Source organism: Pelophylax lessonae (genome assembly GCF_965119305.1).
Source record: "Pelophylax lessonae genome assembly, chromosome: 6".
Lineage (NCBI taxonomy): Eukaryota > Metazoa > Chordata > Amphibia > Anura > Ranidae > Pelophylax > Pelophylax lessonae.
The window spans coordinates 1,297,692-1,325,128 of NC_138773.1; the positions used below are offsets into that span (position 1 = coordinate 1,297,692).

Below are 27,437 nucleotides of genomic sequence, written 5' to 3' on the forward strand. Positions count from 1 at the left end.
CCCCGTATATACCGTATACTGTGTGTGTGTGGGGACCCCGTATATACCGTGTGTGAGACAGGGTTCATACGGTCATGAAAATCCTGGAAAAGTCATGGGATTGTGACATGACACTTTCCAGGCCTGGAAAAGTTATGGAAAATGAGTAAACCCCACTAAGTTTTGGAAAAGTCATGGAATTTTGTGCAACTATTTAATTTAGAAAATGTCTCGGGGCCCCCTGTATTCTGTGGGAGCGGGGGACAGTAAGTGGACTATTTTCTCTGTTTCAGGTTTAGGCGGATTAATCAGCCGCAGCGCACTGAGCAGCTGAAGCCTTGTCACTGACCTCTTCAATATGAATAGACTGTGACAGGTTAGGAACTCTGTGGCGGATTGATCCGCCTAAACCTGAAACCAAGAAATAGTGCACTTACTGTCCCGCTCCCAGGGGCGTACCAGCGGGAAGGGGGGTGTCAGCCGGGCCACTCGGATCGCCGCACTGGGGGGTGTCAGCCGTGCCACTTGGATCGCCGCACTGAGGGGTGTCAGCCGTGCCACTTGGATCGCCGCACTGAGGGGTGTCAGCCGTGCCACTTGGATCGCCGCACTGGGGGGTGTCAGTCGGGCAACTCGGATAGCCGCACTGAGGGGTGTCAGCCGGGCCACTCGGATCGCCGCACTGGGGGGTGTCAGCCGTGCCACTTGGATCGCCGCACTGAGGGGTGTCAGCCGTGCCACTTGGATCGCCGCACTGAGGGGTGTCAGCCGTGCCACTTGGATCGCCGCACTGGGGGGTGTCAGCCGGGCAACTCGGATAGCCGCACTGAGGGGTGTCAGCCGGGCCACTTGGATCGCCGCACTGGGGGTGTCAGCCGGGCCACTTGGATCGCCGCACTGGGGGGTGTCAGCCGTGCCACTTGGATTGCCGCACTGGGGGGGTGTCAGGCCGCACTGGGGGGGTAGTCAGTCCGGTGTCCGCCGGGCTGCCCGCATCGCCGCACTAGTGGGTGTCAGGCTGCACTGAGGGGTGTCTGCCGGGCCACCGCATCGCCGCACTGGGGGGGGGGGGTGTCCGCCGGGCCGCCCGCATTGCCGCACTGATGGGTGTCAGGCCGGCGTCCGCATCTCCGTGTGAAGAAGCCAGCTGCAGCGGCAGGAAAGTCAGTGAGAGTGCCTGAGGAGTCTTGTTTTGTGTGCTGGATAGGATGGGGATGGGGCAGCTGCACGGAGATGAATTGAACTTTCCTTATTCCTCATGCTGTCGCTGAATTCTTGTTACACCTCCTCTCTGCGGCTGCAGGAGGAATATGGAAAGTTCAATTCATCTATATGCAGCTGCCCCATCCCCCTCCTATATAACTTCCTTTGCTGGCCCCCCCTCCGTGCTCTTTAGGCCCCCCCGGTGCTCTCCACCCCCCTGTGCTCCCTGGCTCCCCCCCTCAGTGATTTTCAGTTCCCCCCAGACAGTGCTCTCCAGTTCCCCCCCCTCCCCCTGTGCTCTCCATCCCCCTGGTTTTCCCTGCTTCCACCCCCCTGTGCCTTTCAATCCCCCTGCAATGCTTTCCAAACCCCCCTTAATTCTCTCCAGCCCCCCCCCCCCCCCTCCGTGCCACTCAGCTCCTCCAGTGCTCTCTGCTTCCCCTGTGCTCTCCGGCCCCCCTAGTGCTCTTCTATCTTCTATCATGTCTGCAGTCTCTGACCATCTCTTGTATCATGTCCGCAGTCTCTGACCATCTCTTGTATCATGTCTGCAGTCTCTGACCATCTCCTGTATCATGTCCGCAGTCTCTGACCATTTCTTGTATCATGTCCGCAGTCTCTGACCATCTCTTGTATCATGTCTGCAGTCTCTGACCATCTCTTGTATCATGACTGCAGTCTCTGACCATCTCCTGTACCATATCTGCAGTCTCTGACCATCTCTTGTATCATGTCCGCAGTCTCTGACCATCTCTTGTATCATGTCCGCAGTCTCTGACCATCTCTTGTATCATGTCCGCAGTCTCTGACCATCTCTTGTATCATGTCCGCAGTCTCTGACCATCTCTTGTATCATGTCTGCAGTCTCTGACCATCTCTTGTATCATGTCCGCAGTCTCTGACCATCTCTTGTATCATGACTGCAGTCTCTGACCATCTCTTGTATAGACATATGCCGGTTTTCGGTAATTCGATATATCGCGGTATTGCATAGCCACGGTATTGTTATTGTGGCATTTTTAAAATACCGAGTTTCTCTGTCAAGTCTGCCTGACTTGTGAATTGATACATTTCAGTGAGCTGGATGACTCATTCACTCACTCAGCTAACACCTTTCAGCATTAAGTCTCCTAACTATAAACAAAAATGATTACATTGTATCTTTTCCTTCCCTCTGCCAGGGAGAAAGGAAGTTTAACCTCTTAAAGACTGGATCTTTTTCTGACACTTGTTGTTTCAAGTTAAAATCAGTTTTTTTTTTGCTAGAAAAGTACTCAGAGCCCCCAAACATTTTATATATTTATTTAGCAGAGACCCTACAGAATAAAATGGCGATTGTTGTAATATTTTATGTCACACTGTATTTGCGCAGCAGTCTTTCAAACGCAATGATTAGACTTTAATGAATAAAAAAAAAAAAAAAAAACGTAACAGTAAAGTTATCCCAATTTTTTTTTTTTGTTACACAGAGAATCGTGATCTTTATTCCAAGCTAAAAAATCGTGATTCTCATTTTGGCCAGAATCGTGCAGCTCTAATATATATATATATATACACACACACGCATAGCAGCCCACATTACATTATTATATAGCCATCAAGCAGTGTCTGGCCTACCTGGTGATGACTGGTCCTGGCGCTCTGATCCGATGGCCTGGTCTTTAAAGGGGCAAATCCTTGCGATCCAGAAGTGGTTAAACCTGCAGGAGGACCGGTGTTTTTATCTATTAATGACTTTACTATTGCTTTAGGCCTGGTTCACATGTATGCGGGTTGGCGGTTCACATGTATGCGGGTTGGCGGCCCACATTTGCACAGGCATAGCAGCCCATTGATTTGAACGGGCTGCTATGCCCTCATTTTCCGCAGAAAAAAGGTGCATGCAGCATTTTTTTAAAATTCAGTGGCCTTGAAATCCATCCTGCTTTTGCACCATGCGACTAACCTGCAGTTCCTGCTCTGGCAAGCTTTCTGCATTTTTTGTATACGTGGGCACGGCATTTAAAAATAAACAGTTTGCGTGTGCAGCGACGGCAGGTAAGTCGCATGGTGCAAAAGAAGGATGGATTTCATGGCCACTGCATTTTTTTAAATTCTGCATGCACCTTTTTTCAGCTGAAAACGCAGGCATAGCAGCTCAAGCCCATTCACATCAATGGGCTGCTATGCCTGTGCAAATGTGGGCCCCCAACCCGCATACATGTGAACCGCCAACCCGCATACATGTGAACCGCCAACCCGCATACATGTGAACCAGGCCTAAAGCAATAGTAAAGTCATTAATAGATAAAAACACCGGTCCTCCTGCAGGTTTAACCAATTAATGACTTTACTATTGCTTTAGGCCTGGTTCACATGTATGCGGGTTGGGGCCCACATTTGCACAGGCATAGCAGCCCATTGATGTGAATGGGCTTGAGCTGCTATGCCTGCGTTTTCAGCTGAAAAAAGGTGCATGCAGAATTTAAAAAAATGCAGTGGCCATGAAATCCATCCTTCTTTTGCACCATGCGACTTACCTGCCGTCGCTGCACACGCAAACTGTTTTTAAATGCCGTGCCCACGTATACAAAAAATGCAGAAAGCTTGCCAGAGCAGGAACTGCAGGTTAGTCGCATGGTGCAAAAGCAGGATGGATTTCAAGGCCACTGAATTTAAAAAAAATGCTGCATGCACCTTTTTTCTGCGGAAAATGAGGGCATAGCCAGCCCGTTCAAATCAATGGGCTGCTATGCCTGTGCAAATGTGGGCCGCCAACCCGCATACATGTGAACCACCAACCCGCATACATGTGAACCACCAACCCGCATACATGTGAACCAGGCCTAAAGCAATAGTAAAGTCATTTATAAACAACACCTCCTTCAGGTTTAACCACTTCTTGACCACAAGGATTTGCCCTCTTAATGACCAGGCCATCGGATCGGAGCCGAGCGCCAGGACCAGTTATCACCAGTTAGGCCAGACACTGCTTGATGACCTATTTTAGGCCTGGTTCACAGAGTCTGTACTGACTGACTATATAATAATGTGCATAAGTGAACCAAATCCCCTAAATTCAGCAATGAAATTGAAGTGAGGTGGAAATTTAATAATTTAAATTTAATAATAGAATACCGTGATAATACCGTATACCGTGGCAAAACCTTAATCAATTAATCGCAGCATGAAAATCTGATACCGTCACAAGCCTACTCTTGTATCATGTCCGCAGTCTCTGACCATCTCTTGTATCATGTCCGCAGTCTCTGACCATCTCTTCTATCATGTCCGCAGTCTCTGACCATCTCTTGTATCATGTCTGCAGTCTCTGACCATCTCTTCTATCATGTCTGCAGTCTCTGACCATCTCTTCTATCATGTCCGCAGTCTCTGACCATCTCTTGTATCATGACCGCAGTCTCTGACCATCTCTTGTATCATGACCGCAGTCTCTGACCATCTCTTGTATCATGTCCGCAGTCTCTGACCATCTCTTGTATCATGTCCGCAGTCTCTGACCATCTCTTGTATCATGTTCTCAGTCTCTGACCATCTCTTGTATCATGTCCGCAGTCTCTGACCATCTCTTGTATCATGTCCGCAGTCTCTGACCATCTCTTGTATCATGTCCGCAGTCTCTGACCATCTCTTGTATCATGTCCGCAGTCTCTGACCATCTCTTGTATCATGTCCGCAGTCTCTGACCATCTCTTGTATCATGTCCGCAGTCTCTGACCATCTCTTGTATCATGTCCGCAGTCTCTGACCATCTCTTGTATCATGTCCGCAGTCTCTGACCATCTCTTGTATCATGTCCGCAGTCTCTGACCATCTCTTGTATCATGACCGCAGTCTCTGACCATCTCTTGTATCATGACTGCAGTCTCTGACCATCTCCTGTACCATATCTGCAGCCTTTGACCACCTCCTGTATCATGTCCACAGCCCCACACTTTTTTTTCCCCAGGACTTGACCCCTGAGTATAGACAAGAGTACCTGTCACTGCCGCATTTGTGCATCTGTGCCATCCATACCAGTCCGGGTGCATCTCCATCATGACTGCCTGAACTGAAGCTTTATCCCCAAGCAGGAGCGGCCATTAATCTTCTTCTTTCTCCAGTTACAGTATATTGGTTAAATTACAAGTTAACTTTATGGGGGTAACACAGTTTCAGGTAAAGTTAGTGTGTTCACAGGGTAGCAATGCCAGGGAAATGCAGCTTTAAAATGTATGGCTTCATGACAAAAAGTATGAGAAGTGGCTGGAGAAAGATCAGGACCCGGGACGTGCTAAATGTACAGCGTGTGTCGTAAAATGTTTGACATTTCGAACATGAGAGAGGCAGCGCTGTCTAGCTACCCTAAAGGTGCAAAGCACCAGTCTGCAGCTGTGTGCTCGACCGCTTCCAGTCCGATCGCTGGCTTTTTTACCCGTGCGCCTGAAGTGACAGCGGCTCCCAGCTGTGGCAGCGGTGCTTCCATCTCATCCACTGTAAAACAAGGGACCATTTTGAGTCACGCTGTATCCAGAAACTAAACCCTAACTGCAGAGGTACTACAAAGATTGTCATTTATTTTAGTAAAAATATGCTGGGTGTGACATGGATTTTCTTCTCATTTAACACGTATACATAGACATTTCATGAAACTTTAGGTCATGAATATTTACGTGAAGTCATGGAAAAGTCATGGAATTTTATTGGTAAAAATGTGTATGAACCCTGGTGAGAGGACCCCGTATATACCGTATACTGTGTGTGAGAGGACCCTGTATATACCGTATACTGTGTGTTTGAGAGGACCCCATATATACCGTATACTGTGTGTTTGAGAGGATCCCATATATACCGTATACTGTGTGTTTGAGAGGACCCCGTATATACCGTATACTGTGTGTTTGAGAGGACCTCGTATATACCGTATACTGTGTGTGAGAGGACCCCGTATATACCGTATACTGTGTGTGTGTGGGGACCCGTATATACCGTGTACTGTGTGTGTGGGGACCCGTATATACCGTGTACTGTGTGTGTGTGTGTGTGGGGACCCCATATATATATAGTGTATGGAAGCCTCTGACCTCTCACTGTGTTTGTGGTCTTCTGTCAGTATACGGCTTCCTCCAGTCTGGACATATATAGAGATTCCAGCCACGCCCCTATACAAAGACCAGCCCTGTATGAGTCTGACAATAACTCCTCATTGGATATACCCTGTGAGACAACCCCTCCCCGTTAGCAGCCAATCCACATACACATATACATCCCATAATAAGTTTATATTAAGGCAAACAGAACAATAGAAGAACAATGGGATTCAGATACTTACCAATAACAAACCCCACCCCCACCAGCGGGGGTCTCCTGCAATATTCTATCCATCTGAAAAGTCAAACAGTTCATCTTCATATATTTCCTGAGGGACAGAAATATCAATGTCCCAAGTGAGAGAGCCCCTCCCCCAACACAAACCACACATATAGAACCCAGGATATCCGGGGTCACACAAACCACACATATAGAACCCAGGATATCCGGGGTCACACAAACCGCACATATAGAACCCAGGATATCCGGGGTCACACAAACCGCACATATAGAACCCAGGATATCCGGGGTCACACAAACCACACATATAGAACCCAGGATATCCGGGGTCACACAAACCACACCTATAGAACCCAGGATAACCGGGGTCACACAAACCACACATATAGAACCCAGGATATCCGGGGTCACACAAACCACACATATAGAACCCAGGATATCTGGGGTCACACAAACCACACATATAGAACCCAGGATATCCGGGGTCACACAAACCACACATATAGAACCCAGGATATCCGGGGTCACACAAACCGCACATATAAAACCCAGGATATCCGGGGTCACACAAACCACACATATAGAACCCAGGATATCCGGGGTCACACAAACCACACATATAGAACCCAGGATATCCGGGGTCACACAAACCGCACATATAAAACCCAGGATATCCGGGGTCACACAAACCGCACATATAGAACCCAGGATATCCGGGGGGAAGCTGGACAAGGAGTTTCCTGACCCCTCTAAAGTTATCTGGGTTCCACAAGCCCCCCAACCAAAATGATTCCCGTCACATACCGTATACTGTGTGTATGTTGACCCCATATGTACCATATGTGGATGGTGTCAGTAAGGCAGTATGTGGATGGTGTCAGTAGGGCAGTGGGCGGTATGTGGACGATGTCGGTGGGGCAGTGGGCGGTATGTGGACGATGTCGGTGGGGCAGTGGGCGGTATGTGGACGATGTCGGTGGGGCAGTGGGCGGTATGTGGATGTTGTCGGTAGGGCAGTGCGAAGTATGCGGAAGGTGTCGGTAGGGCAGTGCGAAGTATGCGGAAGGTGTCGGAAGGGCAGTGGGATGTATGCGGAAGGTGTCGGTAGGGCAGTGGGAAGTATGCGGAAGGTGTCGGAAGGGCAGTGGGAAGTATGCGGAAGGTGTCGGAAGGGCAGTGGGAAGTATGCGGAAGGTGTCGGAAGGGCAGTGGGATGTATGCGGAAGGTGTCTGTAGGGCTGTGGGAGGTATGCGGAAGGTGTCGGAAGGGCAGTGGGATGTATGCGGAAGGTGTCAGTAGGGCAGTGGGAGGTATGTGGACGATGTCGGTGGGGCAGTGGGCATTATGTAGACAGTGGGCGGTATGTTATTTAGACAGTGTCGGTAGGGCTGTGGGAAGTATGCGGAGGGTGTCGGAAGGGCAGTGGGAGGTATGCGGAAGGTGTCGGTAGGGCAGTGGGAGGTATGTGGACGGTGTCGGTAGGGCAGTGGGAAGTATGCGGAAGGTGTCGGTAGGGCAGTGGGAAGTATGCGGAAGGTGTCGGTAGGGCAGTGCGAAGTATGCGGAAGGTGTCGGTAGGGCAGTGGGAAGTATGTGGAAGGTGTCGGTAGGGCAGTGGGAGGTATGCGGAAGGTGTCGGTAGGGCAGTGGGAAGTATGTGGAAGGTGTCGGTAGGGCAGTGGGAGGTATGCGGAAGGTGTCGGTAGGGTAGTGGGAAGTATGTGGGCGGTGTCGGTAGGGCAGTGGGAGGTATGCGGAAGGTGTCGGTAGGGCAGTGGCAGGTATGAGGACGGTGTCGGTAGGGCAGTGGGAAGTATGCGGAAGGTGTCGGTAGGGCAGTGGGAGGTATGCGGAAGGTGTCGGTAGGGCAGTGGGAAGTATGCGGAAGGTGTTGGTAGGGCAGTGGGAAGTATGCGGAAGGTGTCGGTAGGGCAGTGGGAAGTATGCGGAAGGTGTCGGAAGGGCAGTGGGAAGTATGCGGAAGGTGTTGGTAGGGCAGTGGGAGGTATGTGGACAGTGTCGGTAGGGCAGTGGGAAGTATGCGTAAGGTGTTGGTAGGGCAGTGGGAAGTATGTGGGCGGTGTCGGTAGGGCAGTGGGCGGTATGCGGAAGGTGTCGGTAGGGCAGTGGGAAGTATGTGGGCGGTGTCGGTAGGGCAGTGGGCGGTATGCGGAAGGTGTCGGTAGGGCAGTGGGAAGTATGTGGGCGGTGTCGGTAGGGCAGTGGGAAGTATGCGGAAGGTGTTGGTAGGGCAGTGGGAGGTATGTGGACGGTGTCGGTAGGGCAGTGGGAAGTATGCGGAAGGTGTCGGTAGGGCAGTGGGAAGTATGTGGGCGGTGTCGGTAGGGCAGTGGGAGGTATGCGGAAGGTGTCGGTAGGGCAGTGGGAGGTATGCGGAAGGTGTCGGTAGGGCAGTGGGAAGTATGTGGGCGGTGTCGGTAGGGCAGTGGGAGGTATGCGGAAGGTGTCGGTAGGGCAGTGGGAAGTATGTGGGCGGTGTCGGTAGGGCAGTGGGAAGTATGCGGAAGGTGTTGGTAGGGCAGTGGGAAGTATGCGGAAGGTGTTGGTAGGGCAGTGGGAAGTATGCGGAAGGTGTCGGAAGGGCAGTGGGAAGTATGCGGAAGGTGTTGGTAGGGCAGTGGGAGGTATGTGGACGGTGTCGGTAGGGCAGTGGGAAGTATGCTGAAGGTGTTGGTAGGGCAGTGGGAGGTATGTGGAAGGTGTCGGTAGGGCAGTGGGAAGTATGTGGGCGGTGTCGGTAGGGCAGTGGGAGGTATGCGAAAGGTGTCGGTAGGGCAGTGGGAAGTATGTGGAAGGTGTCGGTAGGGCAGTGGGAAGTATGTGGGCGGTGTCGGTAGGGCAGTGGGAAGTATGCGGAAGGTGTTGGTAGGGCAGTGGGAGGTATGCGGAAGGTGTCGGTAGGGCAGTGGGAGGTATGCGGAAGGTGTCGGTAGGGCAGTGGGAGGTATGCGGAAGGTGTCGGTAGGGCAGTGGGAAGTATGTGGGCGGTGTCGGTAGGGCAGTGGGAGGTATGCGAAAGGTGTCGGTAGGGCAGTGGGAAGTATGTGGGCGGTGTCGGTAGGGCAGTGGGAAGTATGCGGAAGGTGTTGGTAGGGCAGTGGGAGGTATGCGGAAGGTGTCGGTAGGGCAGTGGGAGGTATGCGGAAGGTGTCGGTAGGGCAGTGGGAAGTATGTGGGCGGTGTCGGTAGGGCAGTGGGAGGTATGCGGAAGGTGTCGGTAGGGCAGTGGGAGGTATGTGGAAGGTGTTGGTAGGGCAGTGGGAGGTATGCGGAAGGTGTCGGTAGGGCAGTGGGAGGTATGCGGAAGGTGTCGGTAGGGCTGTGGGAAGTATGCGGAAGGTGTTGGTAGGGCAGTGGGAGGTATGTGGGCGGTGTTGGTAGGGCAGTGGGCGGTATGTGGGCAGTGTCAGGGAAGAGGAGGGTGTGCTGTATGTATACTGTGTATGGAGTGGAGGGAATGGTGGGTTGTATATTCAGGGAGTGTGGGGGGAGGTAAATGAGTCCTTTGCAGACTATGATTGGATGATGTGTTGGTGACGGGCGGTTCTTGTATTTGCAGCACATTGAGGAGGTCCTGTGCCCTGGACTGGAGGCTGGAGGGTGTGGCTCACCATGAGGCAGCATCCCAGCATGCCCTGCAGCAAGCCACAAGCAGCTCAGCGGAGTACAGCCAGAGAGAAGAGAGTGCGGGACTTGTCACGATGCACCCCTCCCCTGCCCGGAGACAGCCTCAGGTACTGACCAATCAACTCTCTGCAGTGCTATCCTCAAGATGAGGCTCCATGAAGGACTTCATTGCTGACTTTTTGTGGAATCAGATTCTTGCCCTGGTTCTGAACCGTGACCCAAATCTTATCTCCGTCTGTACGATTCTTCCATCCCCCATTGAGGTCAGGACAGGTGACAGCCCAGAGACCTCCATTAACCTATTCCCGTAAACCGATGTCCTTGTCCCGGCCTCTGTTCATGCCCCTGTCCCTCTTCCGGCCCCTGTCCCTCTTCCGGCCCCTGTCCCTCTTCCGGCCCCTGTCCCTCTTCCGGCCCCTGTCCCTCTTCCGGCCCCTGTCCCTCTTCCGGCCCCTGTCCCTCTTCCGGCCCCTGTCCCTCTTCCGGCCCCTGTCCCTCTTCCGGCCCCTGTCCCTCTTCCGGCCCCTGTCCCTCTTCCGGCCCCTGTCCCTCTTCCGGCCCCTGTCCCTCTTCCTGTCCCTGTCCCTCTTCCGGCCCCTGTCCCTCTTCCTGTTCCTGCCCCTGTCCCTCTTCCTGCCCCTGTTCCTGCCGCTGCCCCTGAACTTTGTCTTGGAGAAGTGGGCTCTGCCTGGGTCTCCTGTCCCACTGGGAGACACGAGTAACCAGCCGGCATGTCCACCCACTGGTTGTAGTTCTAAACAAAGCTGTATTTGGCTTGGATTGGGTCTCTGATCATGTAACCCGGAGGCAACGTCACTTCCTGTTTACTTGGCTGCCAATGGAAAAACTGGAGGGGTTTGGGGTCTTTTAGACTCCCGATCCCTCCATATAGAGGACCGGTCACTCCTATTACTGTCACATTCCTCCCGATCCCTCCATAAAGAGTACCTGTCACTCCTATTACTGTCACATTCCTCCCGATCCCTCCATAAAGAGTACCTGTCACTCCTATTACTGTCACATTCCCCCCGATCCCTCCATAAAGAGTACCTGTCACTCCTATTACTGTCACATTCCCCCCGATCCCTCCATAAAGAGTACCTGTCACTCCTATTACTGTCACATTCCCCCCTGATCCCTCCATAAAGAGTACCTGTCACTGCTATTACTGTCACATTCCCCCCGATCCCTCCATAAAGAGTACCTGTCACTGCTATTACTGTCACATTCCCCCCCGATCCCTCCATAAAGAGTACCTGTCACTGCTATTACTGTCACATTCCCCCCGATCCCTCCATAAAGAGTACCTGTCACTCCTATTACTGTCACATTCCCCCCGATCCCTCCATAAAGAGTACCTGTCACTGCTATTACTGTCACATTCCCCCCGATCCCTCCATAAAGAGTACCTGTCACTCCTATTACTGTCACATTCCTCCCGATCCCTCCATAAAGAGTACCTGTCACTCCCATTACTGTCACATTCCCCCCGATCCCTCCATAAAGAGTACCTGTCACTGCTATTACTGTCACATTTCCCCCGATCCCTCCATAGAGAGTACCTGTCACTCCCATTACTGTCACATTCCTCCCGATCCCTCCATAAAGAGTACCTGTCACTGCTATTACTGTCACATTCCCCCCGATCCCTCCATAAAGAGTACCTGTCAGTGCCTATTACTGTCACATCCCCCCGATCCCTCCATAAAGAGTACCTGTCACTGCTATTACTGTCACATCCCCCCGATCCCTCCATAAAGAGTACCTGTCATTGCCTATTACTGTCACATTCCCCCCCCCCCCCCCCGATCCCTCCATAAAGAGTACCTGTCACTCCTATTACTGTCACATTCCCCCCGATCCCTCCATAAAGAGTACCTGTCACTCCTATTACTGTCACATTCCCCCCCCCCCCCCCCCCGATCCCTCCATAAAGAGTACCTGTCACTCCTATTACTGTCACATTCCCCCCGATCCCTCCATAAAGAGTACCTGTCACTGCTATTACTGTCACATTCCCCCCGATCCCTCCATAAAGAGTACCTGTCACTCCTATTACTGTCACATTCCTCCCGATCCCTCCATAAAGAGTACCTGTCACTCCTATTACTGTCACATTCCCCCCTGATCCCTCCATAAAGAGTACCTGTCACTGCTATTACTGTCACATTCCCCCCGATCCCTCCATAAAGAGTACCTGTCACTCCTATTACTGTCACATCCCCCCCGATCCCTCCATAAAGAGTACCTGTCACTCCTATTACTGTCACATTCCCCCCGATCCCTCCATAAAGAGTACCTGTCACTCCTATTACTGTCACATTCCCCCCTGATCCCTCCATAAAGAGTACCTGTCACTGCTATTACTGTCACATTCCCCCCGATCCCTCCATAAAGAGTACCTGTCACTCCTATTACTGTCACATTCCCCCCGATCCCTCCATAAAGAGTACCTGTCACTCCTATTACTGTCACATTCCCCCCTGATCCCTCCATAAAGAGTACCTGTCACTGCTATTACTGTCACATCCCCCCCGATCCCTCCATAAAGAGTACCTGTCACTCCTATTACTGTCACATTCCCCCCGATCCCTCCATAAAGAGTACCTGTCACTCCTATTACTGTCACATTCCCCCCGATCCCTCCATAAAGAGTACCTGTCACTGCTATTACTGTCACATTCCCCCCTGATCCCTCCATAAAGAGTACCTGTCACTTCTATTACTGTCACATTCCCCCCGATCCCTCCATAAAGAGTACCTGTCACTCCTATTACTGTCACATTCCTCCCGATCCCTCCATAAAGAGTACCTGTCACTCCTATTACTGTCACATTCCCCCCCGATCCCTCCATAAAGAGTACCTGTCACTGCTATTACTGTCACATTCCCCCCGATCCCTCCATAAAGAGTACCTGTCACTCCTATTACTGTCACATTCCCCCCGATCCCTCCATATAGAGGACCTGTCACTCCTATTACTGTCACAAGGAACAGTGCTAAAAATAAATAGAATAAGCGTCCCCGGCACCTTGAGCTTGCGCACAAAAGAAAACGCATACGTAAGTCACACCCGCAAATTTATACTTTAAGCAGAGTTCCTGTAGAAGCTACAGCCGGCTGGGTTTTGGACTGGATATTCTTGATCCATGAGGTCTACCAGCTTGGCCAGCGAGTGTGAGCAGGTTATAGTCCAGTGCTAGGCCTCGCCATGACAGCCCCGATGGATGGGGACAAGTCTGCGAATGGATTGCCTGCTGGGACGCGAACGACCTGGAACGCAGCATACCCCTTGGCTAGCAGAACCCCCATCCTGGGTGGGAGGTGGTTTATTTGGAGTGGTGCCCACCTGGTACTGTGGTATGGTAAGTGTCCCCCCAATTCTCTGGGTACAGGTGGACCCCCTCCATGGAATAATCGGACCCTCGGTTCCTTTAGCCTCTAGTGTATTCCATGCCCCCTCCTCTTAGCTGTCCCCCCCCCCCCCCCCCCATACAGGTTCCTATCTTTCGGTGGCAGATATATTGCGGTCGCTGTGGGGGGGCATTTCATCTGTTTGGGGTCCCAACAGATGCCTTTGTTTGCCAAACCCCCCCCCCCCCCCCCAGGGGTCCTAGAGCCCGCATGGCACGCCGTGGGGGTCGCCATTGTGCTGTAGACTTGCCCTGCATATATGTAAGAATCCCTCATTGTAATGTATGGGCAGCCGTTTTCTAAATCTTAAAAAGAAATTGGCCCCGGGACTTGAGATGAGGTGAGCACAAAAATGAAGTCTATTCACCCTTTATTACAGTTTGTTGGAGTAAATAATAACCTCATGCACCAAACACAGGAAAATGTCAGACCAATAATACACGATACTGATAATGAGTTACATAAATCTATACATAATAGTACAATGCAACTTGGTCTCAAAAATAAAAACTTAATAGTATAATGCATCTTGGTCTCGATGCGTTTTGTGAGCTAACGCTCGCTTCTTCAAGAGTGGACGGATAGGAAGCATGTCTAAAGAGAAAACATCAATAATGGAGTACAGACTAAAAATTATGAAAATAATCAAACTACATAGAAGCCTATCTTTTGACTCCAGCCCAACCGTTTTGGGTCCTCTATGGAGTTCCCGATTATTTACAGAATTTTTTTTTCCTCTTCCACTCCTCCATGATGACATCACAGAGCTGGTGGATGTTAGAGACCTCCTCCATGATGACATCACAGAGCTGGTGGATGTTAGAGACCTCCTCCATGATGACATCACAGAGCTGGTGAATGTTAGAGACCTCCTCCATGATGACATCACAGAGCTGGTGAATGTTGGAGACCTTGCGCTCCTCCCCCTTCTGTTTGAGGATGGTCCACAGATGCTCAATAGGGTTTAGGTCTGGACACATGCTTGGCCAGTCCATCACCTTTACCCTCAGCAGTATACTCCCCCCACTCGGCATGACATATTTATACTCCTTCCCCCCCCCCCCCCCACACATTTATACTTTTCCCAAATTTTTACTCTTCCTCCTCCTCCCACATTCTTACTCTTCCTCCTCCTCCTCCCACATTCTTACTCTTCCTCCTCCTCCTCCCACATTCTTACTCTTCCTCCTCCTCCTCCCACATTCTTACTCTTCCTCCTCCTCCTCCTCCCACATTCTTACTCTTCCTCCTCCTCCTCCCACATTTTTACTCTTCCTCCTCCTCCTCCTCCTCCCACATTTTTACTCTTCCTCCTCCTCCCACATTTATTCTCCTCTGTATTACAGGCATCGGATGCAGTGATAGCCGGCATCCCACCCATGTCTCCAGGCTCCAGTGGGGAATTGTCCCCCTTTGACTTGTTGGGTGACATTGGGGACCTCGGACCGGGGTCCCCCACAGACGATGGCCTGGATGGAAACCAGAATGATTCATCAGGACAGAAATATGACAGCCACACCGAGATTGCCGAGCAGGCCAAACACGTGAGTACCATAGTAACCCGGAACATGGGGGGTCCATCTGTAAAGCCTTAGCGTGGCCTCACTGCTGCTGGCAGTTGGTGACCCCCATCCCAGTGGTCATGTGAGCATGCTCACCTGTCCCCATTATTCTCAGATCTGGCTGTGTATGGCGGCCTTTGCCCCCCCCCCCCCCATTGCTGTGTATGGCGGCCTCTGCCCCCCACATTGCTGTGTATGGCGGCCTCTGCCCCCCCCCCCCCCATTGCTGTGTATGGCGGCCTCTGCCCCCCCCCCCCCCCCATTGCTGTGTATGGCGGCCTCTGCCCCCCCCCCCCCCCCCCCATTGCTGTGTATGGCGGCCTCTGCCCCCCCCCCCATTGCTGTGTATGGCGGCCTCTGCCCCCCCCCCCCATTGCTGTGTATGGCGGCCTCTGCCCCCCCCCCCCCCCCCCCCATTGCTGTGTATGGCGGCCTCTGCCCCCCCCCCCATTGCTGTGTATGGCGGCCTCTGCCCCCCCCCCCCCCCATTGCTGTGTATGGCGGCCTCTGCCCCCCCCCCCCATTGCTGTGTATGGCGGCCTCTGCCCCCCCCCCCCCCCCATTGCTGTGTATGGCGGCCTCTGCCCCCCCCCCCCCCCATTGCTGTGTATGGCGGCCTCTGCCCCCCCCCCCCCCATTGCTGTGTATGGCGGCCTCTGCCCCCCCCCCCATTGCTGTGTATGGCGGCCTCTGCCCCCCCCCCCCCATTGCTGTGTATGGCGGCCTCTGCCCCCCCCCCCCATTGCTGTGTATGGCGGCCTCTGCCCCCCCCCCCCCCCCCCCCCATTGCTGTGTATGGCAGCCTCTGCCCCCCATTGCTGTTATATGGGGGTTGTATTTGGAATCAGGGACTTGTATGTTGTACACCTTCCAGCCTCTTGACAGTTTCCTCTCTTCCTCCACCAGGAAGCGGAGATTGAAAATCGGATTGCAGAGTTACGGAAAGAAGGATTCTGGACTCCGAGGCGTCTCTCTAAATTTCCAGAACCGACTCGTCCTAAAGTCCTCTGGGACTACCTGTGTGAGGAGATGCAGTGGCTCTCGGCAGACTTTGCACAGGAGCGGCGGTGGAAAAGGGGTGTGGCCAGGAAGGTGAGTGGGAAGCCCATGAAGGAGGGTGGTGGGGTCGGTGGTAGATGGGGGTGTGGTGTTGGTAAAAGAATGGTAATGGCGTGGCAGGGGAGAGGGGTGTTGGACGAGAGGGGTGGCGTGGAAGGGGAGTGGGATGTTGGATGGCGGGGGAATGGCGAGGAAGGGGAGTGGGGTGTTGGATGAGAGAGGAATGGCGAGGAAGGGGAGAGGGGTGTTGGATGAGAGGGGAATGGCGACGAAGGGGAGAGGGGTGTTGGGATGAGAGGGGAATGGCGAGGAAGGGGAGAGGGGTGTTGGGACGAGAGGGAAATGGCGAGGAAGGGGAGTGGGGTGTTGGACGACAGGGGAAGGGGAGAGGGGTGTTTGACGACAGGAGAATGGCCAGGAAAGGGAGAGGGGTGTTGGATGACAGGGGAATGGCGGGGAAGGGGAGAGGGGTGTTGGATGACAGGATAATGGCGAGGAAGGGGAGAGGGGAATGGCGAGGAAAGGGAGTGGGGTGTTGGATGACAGGAGAATAGCGAGTAAAGGGAAGAGGGGTGTTGGACGAGAGAGGAATGGCGAGGAAGGGGAGAGGGGTGTTGGGACGAGAGGGGAATGGTGAGGAAGGGGAGAGGGGTGTTGGACGACAGGAGAATAGCGAGGAAAGGGAAGTGGGGTGTTGGACGAGAGGGGAATGGCGAGGAAGGGGAGTGGGGTGTTGGGACGAGAGGGGAATGGTGAGGAAGGGGAGAGGGGTGTTGGGACGAGAGGGGAATGGCGAGGAAGGGGAGAGGGGTGTTGGGACGAGAGGGGAATGGCGAGGAAAGGGAGAGGGGTGTTGGATGACAGGGGAATGGCAGGGAAGGGGAGAGGGGTGTTGGATGACAGGAGAATGGCGAGGAAAGGGAGAGGGGTGTTGGATGACAGGGGAATGGCAGGGAAGGGGAGAGGGGTGTTGGATGACAGGAGAATGGCAGGGAAGGGGAGAGGGGTGTTGGATGACAGGAGAATAGCGAGGAAAGGGAAGAGGGGTGTTGGACGAGAGGGGAATGGCGAGGAAGGGGAGTGGGGTGTTGGGACGAGAGGGGAATGGTGAGGAAGGGGAGAGGGGTGTTGGGACGAGAGGGGAATGGCGAGGAAGGGGAGAGGGGTGTTGGGACGAGAGGGGAATGGCGAGGAAAGGGAGAGGGGTGTTGGATGACAGGGGAATGGCAGGGAAGGGGAGAGGGGTGTTGGATGACAGGAGAATGGCGAGGAAAGGGAGAGGGGTGTTGGATGACAGGGGAATGGCAGGGAAGGGGAGAGGGGTGTTGGATGACAGGGGAATGGTGAGGAAGGGGAGTGGGGTGTTGGATGACAGGATAATGGCGAGGAAGGGGAGAGGGGATGTTGGACGAGAGGGGTGGCGTTGAAGGTGAGAGGGGTTGGCGTTGAAGGTGAAAGGGGTGTTGGACGAGAGGAGTGGCGTAGAAGGTGAGCTTGTGTCGTCCTCCCTGTCCTTCCCCCTCCTTATCCTCCAAGTCTTTATCCTCCACCCCTTCCTGTTGTCCCTTCCCCCACACACACACACACACACACACACACCTTTACTTTCCTCCTTCCCCCTTTACTGTCGTCGTCCTCCTCCTCCTTCCTTCCTGTGGTTGTCCTTCCTTCCTGTCGTTGTCCTTCCTTCCTTCCTGTCGTTGTCCTTCCTTCCTTCCTTCCTGTCGTTGTCCTTCCTTCCTTCCTGTCGTTGTCCTTCCTTCCTTCCTGTCGTTGACCTACCTTCCTTCCTGTCGTTGTCCTTCCTTCCTTCCTGTCGTTGTCCTTCCTTCCTTCCTTCCTGTCGTTGTCCTTCCTTCCTTCCTTCCTGTCGTTGTCCTTCCTTCCTTCCTGTCGTTGTCCTTCCTTCCTTCCTGTCGTTGTCCTTCCTTCCTTCCTGTCGTTGTCCTTCCTTCCTTCCTGTCGTTGTCCTTCCTTCCTTCCTGTCGTTGTCCTTCCTTCCTTCCTGTCGTTGTCCTTCCTTCCTTCCTGTCGTTGTCCGTCCTTCCTTCCTGTCGTTGTCCTTCCTTCCTTCCTGTCGTTGTCCTTCCTTCCTTCCTGTCGTTGTCCTTCCTTCCTTCCTGTCGTTGTCCTTCCTTCCTTCCTGTCGTTGTCCTTCCTTCCTTCCTGTCGTTGTCCTTCCTTCCTTCCTGTCGTTGTCCTTCCTTCCTTCCTGTCGTTGTCCTTCCTTCCTTCCTGTCGTTGTCCTTCCTTCCTTCCTGTCGTTGTCCTTCCTTCCTTCCTGTCGTCGTCCTTCCTTCCTTCCTGTCGTTGTCCTTCCTTCCTTCCTGTCGTCGTCCTTCCTTCCTTCCTGTCGTCGTCGTCCTTCCTTCCTTCCCTCCTTCCTGTCGTCGTCCTCCTCCTTCCCTCCTTCCTGTCGTCGTCCTCCTCCTTCCTGTCGTCCTCTCACCTTTGTGTCCTCCCCCCTCCTCTGTGTCCCCCGTGTGGGGATGTGGTACTCATTGCTTAGTGTGTGTGTTGTGCAGGTGGTGAGGATGGTGGTGAGACATCATGAGGAACTGAAGCAGAAAGAGGAGAGAGCGCGGAGAGAAGAACAGGCCAAGCTGAGGCGCATTGCTACCTCCATCGCTAAGGAAGTGCGGCAGTTCTGGAGCAATGTGGAAAAGGTCAGTACTTTCCTCTTCCTAGGGATGGCGCTAGTGATAAGTCCTGACTTCTCCTTCCTGGAGGAGATCAGTGGAATTTATTGTATTTTATAGGTTTTTTTTCTTTTGTTGGTCCGTTTTAACCCCTTCAGTACTGAGGAAATGTATTTATTTTTTTCTTTTTCACAAAATTAAATTCTTTCTTACACACGGCATGCCTGCAATTGCACCCCAAAATACTTTCTGCTCCTCCTCCGGAGTATGGGGATACCTCGTCTGTGAGACATTTCCACAGGCTGGCCACAGAGAGGTGCCCAAAATTTAAGGAGCACCTGCAGGGGTTCTAGGGACATAAAAGACACATGTTGTTTCCTGACTACCTATCACCTTTTTGGAGGCCCAGAAGTACCAGGACAATGAAAACACCCACAAGATGACCCCATTCTGCTGAAAAAAGGGTTAACAAAAGATTACCTGTGGTTTTAGTTTTACGTTCGTCCACAGAGGAGAGCATTGGTCCAGGCAGCAGGCAGAGTCATGCTCAGCACTTCCAAAGTATTGTCTCTGGCTGTAGGCAGGAATATGGTCCCTAAACAGTCCAAGGTCAGTGCAGGCAGAGGCGTGGTCCGTTCAGGTGGCAGGCAGAGGCGTGGTCCGTTCAGGTGGCAGGCAGAGGCGTGGTCCGTTCAGGTGGCAGGCAGAGGCGTGGTCCGTTCAGGTGGCAGGCAGAGGCGTGGTCCGTTCAGGTGGCAGGCAGAGGCGTGGTCCGTTCAGGTGGCAGGCAGAGGCGTGGTCCGTTCAGGTGGCAGGCAGAGGCGTGGTCCGTTCAGGCGCTAGGCAGAGGCGTGGTCCGTTCAGGCGCTAGGCAGAGGCGTGGTCCGTTCAGGCGCTAGGCAGAGGCGTGGTCCGTTCAGGCGCTAGGCAGAGGCGTGGTCCGTTCAGGCGCTAGGCAGAGGCGTGGTCCGTTCAGGCGCTAGGCAGAGGCGTGGTCAGCAAGGGGTAATAACAGATGTCGCGTCTAGCTTTTTTTTGTTTTGTGAAAATGGGGTGGGTGAAGCCTGCTTATTGTCTTCTGGTACACAAGGGGCAGTTATTATTTCCTCTTGGTGTCGGTGAAAGGGTTCAGGTCTCGGTGGATTTGTGGTAGATCACACAAGAATTGTACATTGCCAAATTGAAGAGATAAATGGAGACTTTCTTGTACCAGTGGTGGGTTCTTCTTGTTGCAAGGTAGGTTTGGATCATCTGATCGTTGAAGTTGACTTGTGGTTTGGGCCGTTCCTTCTGAGGATTTTCTTGGATAGAGGAAAGCCTGTAGATTTCTCTCGTCCCTCCACTTCATAGCCAAACGCCTCTTCATTCCGCCAATTCACCGCCTCTCCTCTCCTTCGTTTTCTATTCCCCGGCCTTTGCGGGAAGCCCTTTCTATCGGCTCTTACAGTGCCACACGCTAGTGATTTCTCCTGGTGAAGATTGTGGAAAAGGGCGAGGCTGGTAGAAAATCCACGTAGAGAAGATGAGGAGGAATATAGGGTCTTAAATGATTTTCCCACTGGTACCAGTATAATCTGGCCAGTCAGGGATGCAGCTGGGTGTCCTTTCCTGCATACGTGTACCCCAAGTCTGTCACATGACCTGTACAGCTTCACCCCATATCAGCCCTTTTACCGGGACTGAGCTGCTCGATGCCCAGCCTGCCTGGGATAACTATGAACCACTTACATACTACCGGCCATCATATGACTTCCTCAGGTTAGAGAGGACATATCGGGGTGACGGGTGCAGCTGTCGGCATCATTCACATATCATTCTTTTCTACTGGTCATTCCCTGCACACTTCAGCCGCTTTATTGTTTTCACAGGCAGCGGGGGGGGGGGGGGGGACATCCACCACCTCCGCCCTCCGGTGCCTCCACCACCACCTCCGCCCTCCGGTGCCTCCACCACCACCTCCGCCCTCCGGTGCCTCCACCACCACCTCCGCCCTCCGGTGCTTCCACCACCTCCGCCCTCCGGTGCTTCCACCACCACCTCCGCCCTCCGGTGCTTCCACCACCACCTCCGCCCTCCGGTGCTTCCACCACCACCACCTCCTCCTCCGCCCTCCGGTGCTTCCACCACCTCCGCCCTCCGGTGCTTCCACCACCATCACCTCCGCCCTCCGGTGCTTCCACCACCTCCGCCCTCCGGTGCTTCCACCACCACCTCCGCCCTCCGGTGCTTCCACCACCACCTCCGCCCTCCGGTGCTTCCACCACCACCACCACCACCTCCGCCCTCCGGTGCTTCCACCACCACCTCCGCCCTCCGGTGCTTCCACCACCACCTCCGCCCTCCGGTGCTTCCACCTCCGCCCTCCGGTGCTTCTACCACCACCACCACCTCCGCCCTCCGGTGCTTCTACCACCACCACCACCTCCGCCCTCCGGTGCTTCCACCACCACCACCACCTCCTCCTCCGCCCTCCGGTGCTTCCACCTCCTCCGCCCTCCGGTGCTTCCACCACCTCCGCCCTCCGGTGCTTCCACCACCTCCGCCCTCCGGTGCTTCCACCACCATCACCTCCGCCCTCCGGTGCTTCCACCACCATCACCTCCGCCCTCCGGTGCTTCCACCACCATCACCTCCGCCCTCCGGTGCTTCCACCACCATCACCTCCGCCCCCCGGTGCTTCCACCACCATCACCTCCGCCCCCCGGTGCTTCCACCACCTCCGCCCCCCGGTGCTTCCACCACCTCCGCCCCCCGGTGCTTCCACCACCTCCGCCTTCCGGTGCTTCCACCACCTCCGCCCTCCGGTGCTTCCACCACCTCCGCCCTCCGGTGCTTCCACCACCTCCGCCCTCCGGTGCTTCCACCACCTCCGCCCTCCGGTGCTTCCACCACCTCCGCCCTCCGGTGCTTCTACCACCACCACCTCCGCCCTCCGGTGCTTCTACCACCACCACCTCCGCCCTCCGGTGCTTCTACCACCACCACCTCCGCCCTCCGGTGCTTCTACCACCACCACCTCCGCCCTCCGGTGCTTCTACCACCACCACCTCCGCCCTCAGGTGCTTCCACCACCACCTCCGCCCTCAGGTGCTTCCACCACCACCTCCGCCCTCAGGTGCTTCCACCACCACCTCCGCCCTCAGGTGCTTCCACCACCACCTCCGCCCTCAGGTGCTTCCACCACCACCTCCGCCCTCAGGTGCTTCCACCACCACCTCCGCCCTCAGGTGCTTCCACCACCACCTCCGCCCTCAGGTGCTTCCACCACCACCTCCGCCCTCAGGTGCTTCCACCACCACCTCCGCCCTCAGGTGCTTCCACCACCACCTCCGCCCTCAGGTGCTTCCACCACCACCTCCGCCCTCAGGTGCTTCCACCACCACCTCCGCCCTCAGGTGCTTCCACCACCACCTCCGCCCTCAGGTGCTTCCACCACCACCTCCGCCCTCAGGCCCCCTCTCCTCCCCATCCCCCTCTCTCTGCCCCCCCCCCATCCCCCTCTCTCTGCCCCCCCCCCATCCCCCTCTCTCTGCCCCCCCCGAAACCCCCTCTCTCTCCTACCCCCCATCCCCCTCTCTCTCCTACCCCCCATCCCCCTCTCTCTCCTACCCCCCATCCCCCTCTCTCTCCTACCCCCCCCCCCCCATACCCCTCTCTCTCCTACCCCCCCCCCCCATACCCCTCTCTCTCTCTCTCCCCCCCCCCCATACCCCTCTCTCTCTCTCTCCCCCCCCCCCATACCCCTCTCTCTCTCTCTCTCCCCCCCCCCCATACCCCTCTCTCTCTCTCCCCCCCCCCCCCCCATACCCCTCTCTCTTTCTCTCTCCCCCATCCCCCTCTCTTTTCCCTCTCTCTCTCCCCCACCTCTCCTCTCTCTCTCTCCCTCTCTCCCCCATCCCTCCCTTTCTCTCTCCCCCCCATCTCCAGTGAGGGAATGTCTGTTACAGTTTGCCTATATCTGGGTCACCAGATCTCTGTGTTCTATTGGTGGTGTAAAAGGGGGTCTGAGGGACGGGTTTAGAAGATTCCATTTAAACCTGTTCATAGTACCAAATCCCAATGTGGGTATTCGTCCAATCCTGGCCCGCAAATCCCTCAACAAGGACCTTCAAGTTCCAGCATTCCACAAGGTCAGCTATGGCCTCCCTGAGACATGGGGAAAACATGGTGTCCGTCTACACATTCCTATATACCCACCTTAGTGCTTTCTGGGCTTCGCCACCACACAAACTCCTCCCATTTATCGCAATGCCATTTACTTTTCCAGAGGTGCCTGCACCCCGACCCAGGGCATTCACGTCACTGAGCATCCAGACGACCTTCTTCTGAGAGACTAGTTTTATGTTCAAACAACTCTCCAGATTCTTCAGGCCTTCTGTTATCTTTTTGTGATCCAGTATAGACCTCATTCTGTAGGCGGGAGGTATCTAAGCCTGTCCTGTTACCTGTAGGCGGTCCAGTATAAACCTCATTCTGTTGGCGGGAGGTATCTAAGACTGTCCTGTTACCTGTAGGTGGTCCAGTATAGACCTCATTCTGTTGGAGGGAGGTATCTAAGCCTGTCCTGTTACCTGTAGGTGGTCCAGTATAGACCTCATTCTGTTGGCGGGAGGTATCTAAGCCTGTCCTGTTACCTGTAGGTGGTCCAGTATAGACCTCATTCTGTTGGCGGGAGGTATCTAAGCCTGTCCTGTTATTTGTAGGTGGTCCAGTATAGACCTCATTCTGTTGGCGGGAGGTATCTAAGCCTGTCCTGTTACCTGTAGGTGGTCCAGTATAGACCTCATTCTGTTGGAGGGAGGTATCTAAGCCTGTCCTGTTATTTGTAGGTGGTCCAGTATAGACCTCATTCTGTTGGCGGGAGGTATCTAAGACTGTCCTGTTACCTGTAGGCAGTCCAGTATAGACCTCATTCTGTTGGCGGGAGGTATCTAAGCCTGTCCTGTTACCTGTAGGTGGTCCAGTATAGACCTCATTCTGTTGGAGGGAGGTATCTAAGCCTGTCCTGTTACCTGTAGGTGGTCCAGTATAGACCTCATTCTGTTGGAGGGAGGTATCTAAGCCTGTCCTGTTAGCTGTAGGTGGTCCAGTATAGACCTCATTCTGTTGGAGGGAGGTATCTAAGACTGTCCTGTTACCTGTAGGTGGTCCAATATAGACCTCATTCTGTTGGAGGGAGGTATCTAAGACTGTCCTGTTACCTGTAGGTGGTCCAATATAGACCTCATTCTGTTGGAGGGAGGTATCTAAGCCTGTCCTGTTATCTGTAGGTGGTCCAGTTTAAGCAGCAGTCTCGTCTGGAAGCGAAGAGGAAGAAAGCTCTGGATCTGCAGCTGGACTTCATAGTGGGTCAGACGGAGAAATACTCAGACCTCCTCAGCCAGAGTCTGAATGAGACCGCACCTGTCAGCAAGACTAGTTCCTCCTGCTTTGGGTCTTCTCAGGGAGGATCGCTGGGAACCAGCCCAACGCCGTCTGTGTGCCAGAAAGGTGAGCGGGGGGGGGGGGGGGGGGGGAATATTGGCTTCATGGTGCACTGATTGAACAGGTCCCTGCCTGGCTGTGTAGGCTTGGATTTGGTAGCTGGTGCTAAATAAACTCTCCTCTGCAATCAATGAGTGTCAATTAATGTGTGATACTGTATTATGCAGAGAAGGACACACCCCCCATGCCTCTCGCCAGAGCTGCCACTTCCTTCCTCGCACACCACCCCATGGCTTCCACTCCATTCCCCGCACACCACCCCAGGGCTTCCGCTCCCTTCCCCGCACAGCACCCCAGGGCTTCCGCTCCCTTCTTCGGCACGCCACCCCAGGGCTTCCGCTCCCTTCTTCGGCACGCCACCCCAGGGCTTCCGCTATCACTTCCCCGCACACCATCCCAGGGCTTCCGCTCCCTTTCCTGGCACGCCAGCCCAGGGCTTCCGCTCCCTTTCCCGGCACGCCAGCCCAGGGCTTCCGCTCCCTTTCCCGGCATGCCAGCCCAGGGCTTCCGCTATCACTTCCCCGGCACGCCAGCCCAGGGCTTCCGCTCCCTTTCCCGGCACGCCAGCCCAGGGCTTCCGCTCCCTTTCCCGGCACGCCAGCCCAGGGCTTCCGCTCCCTTTCCCGGCACGCCAGCCCAGGGCTTCCGCTCCCTTTCCCGGCACGCCAGCCCAGGGCTTCCGCTCCCTTTCCCGGCACGCCAGCCCAGGGCTTCCGCTCCCTTTCCCGGCACGCCACCTCAGGGCTTCCGCTGTCACTTCCCCGCACGCCACCTCAGGGCTTCCGCTGTCACTTCCCCGCACGCCACCTCAGGGCTTCCGCTGTCACTTCCCCGCACGCCACCTCAGGGCTTCCGCTGTCACTTCCCCGCACGCCACCTCAGGGCTTCCGCTGTCACTTCCCCGCACGCCACCTCAGGGCTTCCGCTGTCACTTCCCCGCACGCCACCTCAGGGCTTCCGCTGTCACTTCCCCGCACGCCACCTCAGGGCTTCCGCTGTCACTTCCCCGCACGCCACCTCAGGGCTTCCGCTGTCACTTCCCCGCACGCCACCTCAGGGCTTCCGCTGTCACTTCCCCGCACGCCACCTCAGGGCTTCCGCTGTCACTTCCCCGCACGCCACCTCAGGGCTTCCGCTGTCACTTCCCCGCACGCCACCTCAGGGCTTCCGCTGTCACTTCCCCGCACGCCACCTCAGGGCTTCCGCTGTCACTTCCCCGCACGCCACCTCAGGGCTTCCGCTGTCCCTTCCCCGCACGCCACCTCAGGGCTTCCGCTGTCCCTTCCCCGCACGCCACCTCAGGGCTTCCGCTGTCCCTTCCCCGGCACACCACCTCAGGGCTTCCGCTGTCCCTTCCCCGGCACGCCACCTCAGGGCTTCCGCTGTCCCTTCCCCGGCACGCCACCTCAGGGCTGCCGCTGTCCCTTCCCCGGCACGCCACCTCAGGGCTGCCGCTGTCCCTTCCCCGGCACGCCACCTCAGGGCTGCCGCTGTCCCTTCCCCGGCACGCCACCTCAGGGCTGCCACTGTCCCTTCCCCAGCACGCCAGCCCAGTGCTGCCACTGTCCCTTCCCCGCCCTCCACTCTGCAGCTCTTTTTCCCTCTCTCCTATGTAGAAGCATCTGCACTCTGCCTGACATCTGACCATTTCCTTCCTCTTCAGATGGAGACTTTCTCCCTCATCAGGATGAGGAAGAGGAGGAAGATGATGAGGAGACGATAGAGATTGAGGAAAGTCAGGAAGGAAATGACGCAGAGTCCCATCGCCTTGAACTTGAGCTTCTCAAACGAGAGAGTGAGCTTCCCCTGGATGAGCTCCTTCAGAGTCTTCCTCCTCAGATCCTTCAAGAAGAGGCTGACCTAGAGGTAAGTCCTTCCCTTCTCTGGTGGGTGTAATAGTGGGGTGCAGAGAGGTAGGCCCTTCCCTTCTCTGGTGGGTGTGATAGTGGGGTGCAGAGAGGTAGGCCTTTCCCTTCTCTGGTTGGGTGTGATAGTGGGGTGCAGAGAGGTAAATCCTACTCTTCTCTGGTTGGGTGTGATAGTGGGGTGCAGAGAGGTATGCCCTTCCCTTCTCTGGTGGGTGTGATAGTGGGGTGCAGAGGTGGGTGTGATAGTGGGGTGCAGAGAGGTATGCCCTTCCCTTCTCTGGTGGGTGTGATAGTGGGGTGCAGAGAGGTATGCCCTTCCCTTCTCTGGTGGGTGTGATAGTGGGGTGCAGAGAGGTATGCCCTTCCCTTCTCTGGTGGGTGTGATAGTGGGGTGCAGAGAGGTATGCCCTTCCCTTCTCTGGTGGGTGTGATAGTGGGGTGCAGAGAGGTAATTCCTTCTCTTCTCTGGTTGGGTGTGATAGTGGGGGTGCAGAGAGGTATGCCCTTCCCTTCTCTGGTGGGTGTGATAGTGAGGTGCAGAGAGGTAAATCCTTCCCTTCTCTGGTGGGTGTGATAGTGGGGTGCAGAGAGGTAGGCCTTTCCCTTCTCTGGTTGGGTGTGATAGTGGGGTGCAGAGAGGTATGCCCTTCCCTTCTCTGGTGGGTGTGATAGTGAGGTGCAGAGAGGTAAATCCTTCCCTTCTCTGGTGGGTGTGATAGTGGGGTGCAGAGAGGTAGGCCTTTCCCTTCTCTGGTTGGGTGTGATAGTGGGGTGCAGAGAGGTAGGTCCTTCCCTTTTCTGGTGGGTGTGATAGTGGGATGCAGAGAGGTAAATCCTTCTCTTCTCTGGTGGATGTGATAGTGGGATGCAGAGAGGTGAGTCCTTCCCTTCTCTGAGTGGGTGTGATAGTGGGGTGTAGAGGTGGGTCCTTCACCCTTCTCTGGTGGGTGTGATAGTGGGGTGCAGAGAGGTGAGTCCTTCCCTTCTCTGGGTGGGTGTGATAGTGGGGTGCAGAGGGGTAGGTCCTTCTCTGGTGGGTGTAATAGTGGGGTTCAGAGAGGTAGGTCCTTCTCTGGTGTGTGTAATAGTGGGGTTCAGAGAGGTAGGTCCTTCTCTGGTGTGTGTAATAGTGGGGTTCAGAGAGGTAGGTCCTTCTCTGGTGGGTGTTATAGTGGGGTGCAGGGGGATAGGTCCTTCTCTGGTGGGTGTGATAGTGGGGTGCAGAGAGGTGAGCCCTTCCCTTCTCTGGTTGGGTGTGATAGTTGGGTGC

General features: G+C 54.9%; 1 protein-coding gene across 1 annotated transcript in view; it reads left to right on the forward strand.

Moving 5' to 3' along the window:
* Positions 1 to 27,437, forward strand: part of SRCAP (Snf2 related CREBBP activator protein) — a 93,444-nt gene that overhangs the window by 15,108 nt on the left and 50,899 nt on the right. Inside the window, exons 2-7 of the mRNA XM_082260524.1 lie at positions 10,074 to 10,248; positions 14,902 to 15,099; positions 16,024 to 16,209; positions 18,702 to 18,842; positions 24,086 to 24,305; positions 25,963 to 26,165. Coding sequence (XP_082116650.1) covers positions 10,216 to 10,248; positions 14,902 to 15,099; positions 16,024 to 16,209; positions 18,702 to 18,842; positions 24,086 to 24,305; positions 25,963 to 26,165 — 981 coding nt within the window. The 5' untranslated portion in view covers positions 10,074 to 10,215. The remainder of the gene's footprint in view (positions 1 to 10,073; positions 10,249 to 14,901; positions 15,100 to 16,023; positions 16,210 to 18,701; positions 18,843 to 24,085; positions 24,306 to 25,962; positions 26,166 to 27,437) is intronic.